The sequence below is a fragment of the Salvelinus namaycush genome, chromosome 24, assembly GCF_016432855.1.
Source record: "Salvelinus namaycush isolate Seneca chromosome 24, SaNama_1.0, whole genome shotgun sequence".
Classification (NCBI taxonomy): domain Eukaryota; kingdom Metazoa; phylum Chordata; class Actinopteri; order Salmoniformes; family Salmonidae; genus Salvelinus; species Salvelinus namaycush.
The window spans coordinates 8,554,342-8,564,835 of record NC_052330.1 but is presented as its reverse complement, the minus strand read 5'-3'; the positions used below and the strand labels follow the sequence as shown (position 1 = coordinate 8,564,835).

The window sequence follows — 10,494 nt, the reverse complement described above, 5'->3', positions numbered from 1 at the left end:
CTTATGTCTAAGAACAGAATCTGCAAAGAATGTATTGGTCACAAAGCTTGCACATGATCTTTTTCTACGAGCCGTGAGTGGATAATTCCTCTATCAGTTTAGTTTAGTGACATCGGTTGTGTTACAGTCCCCGCCCAGCAGCTGCTGATGCTATTTGAGTGAGAGACGGCAGTTTCTTGTACATTAACCTAAAGTAGCAGGGGGTTTAGCGTCGTCAATGGGAAGCACACGCCACGGTGGAAAAGCGAATACTGTCTAGCTAACTTCCATTTACAACATGGGTTCCACGTCGATTCCGTGTTTGTGGATTACATTTTGCATTCATTTATGTTGTTTTATGGACACTGGAAAAGCACAGAATGCGAAAGAAGGTATGTAATAAAGTTTGATACCTTCTCATCATCCAGGCTACATCCCGAAAACTGATCGGCAATGGCGCGAAGTGATATCCAAAGACAGCGCACATCCTGACATTCTGTTGCTTGCGCACGAACGATCATTCCTGAATTTGTGAAATCTGTAGAATGCAATATGTCATGCTATTAGTTCAGTGCCTTACAGTGTTGTTATTCAGTAGATCGCAGTCTCTGTGCGCATTCACACAGCGTTTGTGTGACAAACGGTCCGTTGTAGGCTATTTTAGCAGGCTTTTACGCATGGCACCCAATCAATAAAAGGCTCCGTACGGACGATGGTTACATTTTAGTTTTCAAGGCTACAAGTCTACATTTAGGAAGACTGTCATGCCACTCAGTGTCAGATCATACATACATTATGACTAGGACTTAACTCCTATGATCGTTGGATAGGCTAATTACTACCGCATTAGACACCATAAATATGGTACACAGTAAACCTTGTCATTACAGGAGTTCATGTTTGAAATACCTTAAATAAATCCGTTTTTCTACAAACTGGCATGCTCAGAGCGCGCAAGGAAAGTCTATCTATATCACATACATAGAGCGAAAGAAAGGAAGATCACTATGAACTGTTGAAATAAACCAAAGGCTGTTATGTTCATCTTGCTAAAGAAATACGCGTATTAATAAATAAATACAATTGGAAGGAGAGAAATAAGATTAAAATGGCACCAAGCCGTTGACCTTCACTTATACCGGGATTATTGTGTTCGTAAACACACTGTATTGATTCTGACATAGTCTACTGAAGTGTCCGTCTGAAGTTTGAAAGTGGCTGTGTAAATTGTAAAAAAAATACAAATAAAAGCATATAGGGCTATATATATGGTCGTATGTCTGATCAATATATTTAACAGATACTTAAGCATATAATAACGCCGTTATCAAACATACTCTCTCACGGCCCTGCGTTCTAGGGAGACAAATCGGCAGTGCGCTCTCAGGCTGTATTCAGTGAATGGTTCGGCCGTGACTACCCGCTAATAATCTATTGAATGCCTATACCCGATATATTTTACAAGTGACACTTTACACCAAATTCATGTCGCCGTTGGTTGACTACATCTGAACTGTTTTGGGATAATTTTCCTGTTGTTAGTACGCCTGTCGCCCGGGCACAGCAAGGACTCATGCGTTGCTTTTTAATGTGCTAGATTTACGTATAGAGGCAGGTGTTCTCGTCTAACCTTATTGCACCAGCATGCATGCATACTTATTAAAAGACACACAGATCGATTTGAAAAATGTTGCTATTTTACCTCATGTTATGTGGTTTGCAGGCTACATGGAACACAAAGTTGTCACACACAACACTTACTTTTCAGATAAATGAAGATAACGTTACAAGTTGTCCAAAGTCTTTATAGGAAGGAAAATGTGTTTATCCAGTGTTTGGTGCTGCAATGTCTTGACTATATAGCAGTATTCTCATGCAGTGTCATTTAGGTGAAAGGTATTGCCATCAATGCCCGTCTGCTCAGCCTGTAATTGTTCATTTTAATATCTGGCTGCAGAAAGTGGGTCATACGTCTACTCATCTAGCCGCAAAGTAGACTTTTATAGATTATTAGTAATATTCAGCGAACAGACAGTGAAAACATTCAGAGATTTAATCGCCTGCTCTACCATTTTATTTCCTGTCGCTAGTGATTCTGTTGGATTCCAAGGCGCAGCAGACAGAGCTGGAGTGGATATCCTATCCTCCTAGTGGGGTAAGTGGGACGGACACTAACTAGCCTACACACTTCTGAGAACATTAACATAAAATACTTAAATCAACCCTATTATTTTCACCGTTATCACGCTCCATGTGGAAGTCCTTTCCCACCACAAATAATAAATACATCTGACTACGAGTCATGAGAAAGTAAGTCATTATTATGAGATAGTATGTTATTATTATGAGATAGTAAGTCATAATTATGAGATAGCAAGTCATTATAAGATAGTATGTCATAATTGTGAGATATGTAAATCATTATAATGATATGCATTTAGGCGATCTGTATTACATGAATCCAATGTGCACTTTGCATCAGGCCCTCCGCAACTTTCAAGGACAACCTTACATATGTCCTAAAGTCAATCACACGTTGTGTGTGTGTGTGTGTGTGTGTGTGTGTGTGTGTGTGTGTGTGTGTGTGTGTGTGTGTGTGTGTGTGTGTGTGTGTGTGTGTGTGTGTGTGTGTGTGTGTGTGTGAGAGAGAGAGAGAGTTTGTGGTGATATTGTTCCATATTAATGTCTTAAAAAGTTTTTTTTATGTGAGTTGGTGCCTCAATTAAAGAGGCAATCTGGGATTGGTACATCCATTTTTTTACTTTTAAATTATTAATATACTGTATAGCCATTTATTATTGAGGAATGTAACTTAGAAATGCATGAGCAATGTTCTTACCCCATCAGAACCCCAAATATATGCTTATTTTACTCCATTGTTTGTAAACAATGTAATTGTAAACAAAAATGGTACAGCTTCAAAACATGGTTATACTATCATGGATGGTCAGTCCTTGCTTCCATATGTGAGAGTCCTTGCGTCTATGTATGAGAGTGGTTTCATTTCTCCTGCACCATTCCTCAGCTGTTTACCAAAAAAAGTGGCAGGGAGTAAGTTTTGTTTTTGTTTTTGTTTGAATCCCAGATTGCCCCTTTAAAATCCAGACTTACTATCTCATAATTATGACTTACATATCTCATAATTATGACTTACATATCTCAGAATTATGACTTACATATCTCAGAATTATGATTTATATATCTCATAATAATGACTTACTATCTAATAGTTATGACATACTATCTCATAACTCGTAGTCAGATTTTCTTTATTGGTGTTGGGAATGGGCTTTGTAGGCCTACTAACGAGGAAAATCTAGGGCTAATTGGAATGGGAAATTTCAACACGGTCCAGTATAATTATATCTGGCTGACTCATTACCATGCATATGTGCCTCTCGGTAATTGACAGCCACGCTATCCAGAGGCAAGCTTTTTAAAATTTCCACAGTGTCGGACTGAGTTCGACAAAGACCATTTGGGTGGGATGTTTGTTTATGTTAATTGATGTCAGTAGTAGCAGTCCTGAAAATCTATTGGATGGGTGGCATTTAAGTGAAGAGATGTTCATTTTGTTTTTGATGTAGGCTAGGCCTCGAGTCAATATTCCATAATAGCTTGCCCCTAAATATTTTTACATTTTCATAAATTAAAACCTTTAAAAAATAAATACAAAATCAAGTAATGTGATTGGAAAGTCAGGTATGGAAGTAATCTCAATTGAGCCATTATTTGTTTTTATGCTTATCAGGTATACTCACAGTGCCTTCAGAAAGTATTCACACCTCTTGACTTTTTCCACATGATGTTGTCTTATAGCCTGAATTTGAAATTGATTCAATTGAGATTTTGTGCCACTGGCCTACACAAAATACCTCATAAAGTGATGTTTTTAGACATTTTTACAAATGAATTACAAATGGAAAGCTGAAATGTCTTCAGTCAATAAGTATTCAACCTCTTTGTTATGGCAAGCCTAAATAAGTTCATGAGTAAAAATATTGCTTAATAAGTCACATAATAAGTTGCTTGGACTCACTCAATAAAAGTGTTTAACATGATTTGTGAATGACTACATTATCTCTGTACCCAAGACTTACAATTATCTGTAAGGTCCCTCAGTCGAGCATATTGAGCTTGGTGCCCTTCCTAACTCAGTTGCCGGAGAGGAAGGAAACATGCATCTTTTTTTGCAATAAGGCACTAAAGTAAAACTACAAAAATGTGGCAAAGAAATTAAATGTTTGTCCTGAATACAAATCTTTATGTTTGGGGCAAATCCAACGCAACACATCACTGAGTACCACTATTCATATTTTCAAGCATGTGGGGGCTTCATCATGTTATGGGTATGCTTGTCATCGGCAAAGACTACTGAGTTTTTTTAGGATAAAAATAAATGGAATAGAACTAAGCACACGCAAAATCCTAGAGACACTGGGAGACAAAATTCAGCTTTCAGTGGGACAACATCCTAAAACCCAAGGCCAAATATACACTGGAGTTGCTTACCAAGATGACGTTGACTTGAATCAGCTTGAAAATATATGGCAAGACTTTAAAATGGCTGTCTAGCAGTGATCAACAACCAACTTGACAGAGCTTGAATAATAAAAAAAATTATATTGTACAATCCAGGTGTGGAAAGCTCTTAGAGACTTACCCAGAAAGACCTACAGCTGTAATCACTGCCAAAGGTGATTCTAACATGTATGTGACTGTGAATACTTATGTAAATTAGTTATTTCTGTATTTCATTTTCAATAAATTTGTAAACATTTCTAAAAACATGTTTTTACTTTGTCATTATGGGAATTGTGTGTAGATTTATTTTGTAACACAACAAAATGTGGAATATGTCAAGGGGTATGAATACTTTCTGAAGGCACTGTATTTACTCTGTTAGTTTCTGTTAGTATTTCCTAATATTTCTTTGGGCCTGATTTCAGAATAACAGTGATACGTTTATGGGTTATGTATAATAGTTGCAAACTTATTTCCAAATAGATTAAAAGCATAATGGATGACACATTTTTCAGAAAGTGCTCCAATAACTGAGGTCTTTTCTTTCCCTATGTACTTGGAATAACATTTTGCTGCACCACCTTTATGCACCTTTATTATTCATTTGTGCAGCTTTTACACTACTTCATTACTATGTATTACACACAAAGACACTGCGTTGAAACAATACCACAGTAGGACCTAAAAACCGTCCGTTATTTACATCGTTGGGTTTTGATTTCGTTGCAAAAATATATCGCTGATGAGAGCCAATCAATATATATTTACCAAACTTGTGCTCTGTTCTTTTTTTAGTGGGAAGAGATCAGCGGGTTGGATGAAAACTACACCCCCATTCGCACATACCAGGTTTGTCAGGTCATGGAGCCCAATCAGAACAACTGGCTTCGGACTAGCTGGATAGAGAAGGGCGATGCCCAAAGGATTTTTGTGGAACTGAAGTTCACCTTGAGGGATTGTAACAGTCTACCCGGTGTGGTGGGCACGTGCAAGGAGACATTCAACTTGTATTATCAGGAAACCGATTCGGAGGTCGGCAGGAATATACGAGAGAACCAGTATGTGAAAATTGACACAATCGCAGCAGACGAGAGCTTCACCCAGGGGGACCTGGGAGAGAGGAAGATGAAGCTGAATACAGAAGTGCGCATCATTGGGCCGCTGTCCAGACGAGGGTTTTACCTGGCCTTCCAGGATGTAGGGGCATGCATCGCTCTGGTCTCTGTCAAAGTTTATTACAAGAAGTGCTGGTCCATCATTGAGAACCTGGCCACTTTCCCAGACACAGTGACGGGGTCAGAGTTCTCCTCTCTGGTCGAGGTCGAGGGCATGTGTGTCAGTGACGCCGAGGAGGAGGCCGACAACTCTCCCAAGATGCACTGCAGCGCAGAGGGGGAATGGCTGGTGCCTATAGGGAAATGTATATGCAAAGCGGGATTTCATCAGAAGGGCGATGCATGTGAACGTGAGTACAGTTACAGTATAGTAACCTCGCTATATATATTCTATCCATACTCAGTTTTCATTAGTGGCATAACTTTTTCCATCCTCTGAAAAAACGTCAGTTTGCAATATAGAGAAATATTACTGCACTCCAAACATTGTTTTAATTAGGGAAATATTAAACTTATTGGTAAGCAGAAAATGTGCCTCGTTCAAATGTACATGTTCAGAATAGTTTTTTCCCTTTGAATCATTATCGCACAGAATCACCCATGCCATGCCTAAACACCAGAAAAAATCTGTTGAGCATTTTAGTTTTTAATTATGCAAAGCATGCAAATTACAAGTTAGGCCACATTGAATAGTTGTGGTGGCAAATAAAATTAAAGCAGCTGATTTGAAGGCAATAATAATGATGGATAAAGTATGGAGGCCCAGAAATCCTCAGTGTTATAATTGGAATCCATGTTAATTGTTTGATTAGCGGGCTCTTAATTTATATCCGTGGTTCTGTTGACACTGGGATTAAATGATAACTTGCACTTCAGTTTAGCTCAATACTCCTCTGCAAGAGCACTTACCTCTATGGATGGCTACTGGCCAAGGCAATCACTTGCAGAATACACAGGTCTGAAGGAAGTCCATCCAATATTTCAGTATCCCTCTGCCCAATCCAAATGACCCTGACAGAAAGGGAAACAAATAGCCGCCATACTGTGGCATGTAGGCCTCAGGATATTTATGAAGGGCCCTAACAGGAAACGCAATTACAGTCAAGCTTGGCTGTGTTGTTTGGTCCTAGCACCAAGCCTCTGCAATTAGCATTAAAATGCTTTATGTCACTATAATTGCACAAAGGATTATTTTCAGTGGCCACCTAACTTGTAAGATAAAAATCAGGTTGGATTAAAGGAGAACTACGTAGCTTAAGCGCCCTGTCTTGTCAGCTAAACCCCCCCCCCCCCCCCCCCTCACAACGTCCATCAAATCAGCTTATGAGGGGTACTGACAAGTAATAATTAAAAAGAATGTGTCTCAGCACAAATTAGAAGTCCAAGTAGGCTAGCCACTTTCAGGCCACTACTGCCAAACATGGTCCTTCACCAGCGTGTTCGGCATATACCCTCTACCCAGTGAAGTGTACTTAGGTGATATTATCAGAAACAAAAATTGCCTCTTGAGTTATGTTCCCTCAAATGTGGTAGAGCTCGTTCAATACCCAGGAGTCTTTTTTTCTGGTGTTGTTTATGTTATTTTGGTAAGTAGCTGTGCAATTCTGCCCCAGGGACAAAAGCTACATTAAAAAGCAATTTGGGCCATCTTCTGATTCACTTCCAAAGGAGCAAACAATGTAACATATAGTATAAAAGCTTTGTCTAAAAAATGCCTGCTTATGCTTGTAAAGCATTGTGCACATGGCCTGCTTGGACTGAACTGTTGCCCATTCCAGGCAATGAACTGATCCAACAAAAAACAAAAATTGTCCTTAACTTTACAAGAGATTTATTTCGATTGGGGCATGGTTGGCTATTGTATTATGGGGTAGTTAATCTAAATAAAATGAACATCATACTGCAGCATCAGCAGCTTCTCAGATATGTGGTGATATTAAACTGCCCATTCAGGGGTTTCCTCTGGAGCAAATCAAAGGGGAAAATACTAAAGTTTTCCATCGGTTGAACACCACTGCAATGGGGCCTAGAATGGAAGATGTTTTTGTCCTTTGTAAGCATGACTAGCTTGTCATGCAGGCCATTGCCCTACAACAGTACAGCTTAAGTACTTGCGTCGGATTTCATACAGTCTTTACCCAGGCCTCTCTTTAAGCTTCCGGATCGGTATACTGCGCCTTGCTATATAGATCATAGATACACATTCCCTCATACATTCCCTCACTGTCCCATTTTCAATATCTACAGTATCCCCCAACTATAAAATGGCCGTCTGTGATATATCGAGGAGAAGGTTGAAGGAGGAGCAAGTGAGTTGAGCTGTCAGTCATGTCATTCGAGGACTAGCAGCCCCCCTCTGTGGATGCAGCGGCCTCCTCCAAAACGTGTTGTGATCCACTCATTCATCACCGTCACTGGAGAAGGGCTGCATGTCTTTCAGTCCTCTCCCTCCCTGTCTCTGTCTCTGTTTAACTCTTTGTGTGGCAATCTGCAGCACTATAAATGCCTGTCTTTCTCTCTCTCCCAGTGTTAGGAGATTCAGTGTTGTGGGTTTTGAAAAAGGCTCATTTGAAGTGTCCTGCAGCGTGCGCAGGGTTTATTTGCATAGAAGTGTGTGGTGTTAAAATAGTGGGCATTCATTTTCAGGTTCTGTTCAGCGGCGGCCCACTCACTGAAATGGAGCTACTGAGTCATTTTGAGAAAGAGAGGGCCCTTGTGTTTTTTTCCTGAGTTGTTCTCGAACCCCTGGAATGTATGTTTTCCAATTTTAACACATCACATAATTGTTCATAAGCAACCAACTCCTGAGAGCTGAATAACTATTGACCTGTATGTTGTCCAATTTTAACACATAATCACATAATTATGTTGTTAAAGGACAATTCCACCACTTTATAACCAGTTATTATGATGTTAGTATAAATGCACAACTGTAAGATTTTATATACATTTTCTATCATGTTTGTTAGTCATACTGCACAATTCCTTGTTTTTGTAATTTTTTTATCATCGGCATTGCCCTCATATACAGTATACTACAATTCCCAGAGTGCATTTCACCTCCCAAGATGCAATGCTCTGCCCAATCTTCAGTTAGTTTAGTTGGCTAGCAAGCTCAGATGAAGCTTATGTCATAAGTTATGAGTCCATTTCACTTTACTTTTGGGTTGTAAATATATTATAATGTTTGCATGAATATCATGCTGAATATATGTTCATGTCATTGTCACCAATCAATTGCATTACACTAAGTTACTGTATCTGATAGTTAGCTAGCCTGACTGCTGTATCAGAAATAATAGTGTGCAACAATTACAGCCAAGTTTAATCTTAGTGACTGTCTTAAACAACAGTCAAAAAACATGCAGGCGTGTTATGAAATCTACAGGCACATCACTACGGAATCCTAGTCTCTGATGCTTGAAGCCTGTATCTTTGGTGTTAATATTAGCCAAGCTAGCTAGCTACATAGCTAACCCTGCTGCATCTGAAATAAAGTGTTTAAAAAAAGAAGCCAAATATAACCTTAAGAACTGTCCAAGCAACCATCCAACAACACTGAAGACCTATTGGAACTAATAAAAAAAGTTAACAAGTAATTTGCTACGAAAATATGTTCCTTGCAATTAGTGATCCTTGGGACGTGCCTACCCCATTGAAGTTGACATTTAAAATGGTTAAGTTAAGGGTTAAGGTTAGGGTAAGGATAGGGGTTAAGGTTAGGGTTCAGGGTAGTGACGTCTCAAGGATCCCGGATAGCAGTAACCATAAAAATATATGTCCACGCAACTTCATCGGTGATGGTGGGAGTGGTTTTGCAGAATGGAATCATGGGACTTTGAGCCCTGAACAACAGAACTATATTGGAGTAAGCTGGCTGTAAATGTCATTAGGTTTTTGAGCGTCTGTTTGAAATATTTCCAGATGTTATTAGACAACCAGAGCAACATATAGCAGGGAGTTCCACTATGATCAAAAAACTACAGATTTTATTCGTCATCTCAGGGATCCTCCTCATCACTAAAGAATCAATATACATGAAATTATGATATACCCTAAAACTGTGTAGGAGATTGCTAAATACTTCATTATAGCAACCCAAATGTTAAATGTGTCGGAGTTGCCCTTTTTAGCAGCCTATCCTGAAAACTGATTAACTATTGACTAGCTCAACTATTTCTCCAGTGTGAAAGGCCTGGTACCTCAAGTAAACAGATGAAAACACAACCTTATCCCAGCGCTATCGCTACATGCTAACAAGAGAATTAATGAAAGGATATAGCATCCTGCATACACTGATGCCATCCATCTTGGGGTGTCAGGAAGTCGGACAGGAGTTAGTCTGGGGCTGATTGATGGGCCGAGGCCCCTAAGGGAAGGATCTAGCTGTGTTGGGGTTGACCACAGAAGCCAAGGTGTGTCTGTCTGGAGGGGAGAGAGGCCCCAGCCCAGCTCCAGGCCCAGGCAACTACTTAGCATTTCAAAGGAAGCCAGGAGTCAGGGGACCTCATGCATCTTGACACTCCTCCTGATTGATAAGGTGTGAATTTAATGCTCCAAATGGCCGTCCTTTGTAACCGCTACCAAGCTTAATTATGCAAATAACGGTACACACGGAATCACCAGGAGACGCAACTGGATTTAAATCACTCAAGATTGAAATAATTTGGTGATAGATGGTGGCTAGTCTTGTCACCGCCAGTGTTGGCTAACTTCCTGTAAATAGCTGCATTCTTCCACAGCTTCAGGGTTGTTCCTGTTTTTTTTTGTTTGACCTGGCAGGTAGCACCGTGATATAGGCACAGATGTGCCATTGTATCTATTGCTTTTGAACACAAACATGGTCGACAGCTTACATCGAATCTGAAAATGAATT

The 10,494-nt window shown here is 39.7% G+C and overlaps 1 protein-coding gene across 1 annotated transcript in view; it reads left to right on the top strand.

Annotated features, from left to right (window-relative positions):
- The first annotated feature begins 205 nt into the window (after positions 1-205).
- LOC120019659 (ephrin type-A receptor 7) overlaps positions 206-10,494 on the top strand; it is a 71,819-nt gene continuing 61,530 nt past the window's right edge. The window contains exons 1-3 of the mRNA XM_038963029.1: positions 206-371; positions 2,070-2,134; positions 5,299-5,968. Coding sequence (XP_038818957.1) covers positions 278-371; positions 2,070-2,134; positions 5,299-5,968 — 829 coding nt within the window. The 5' untranslated portion in view covers positions 206-277. The remainder of the gene's footprint in view (positions 372-2,069; positions 2,135-5,298; positions 5,969-10,494) is intronic.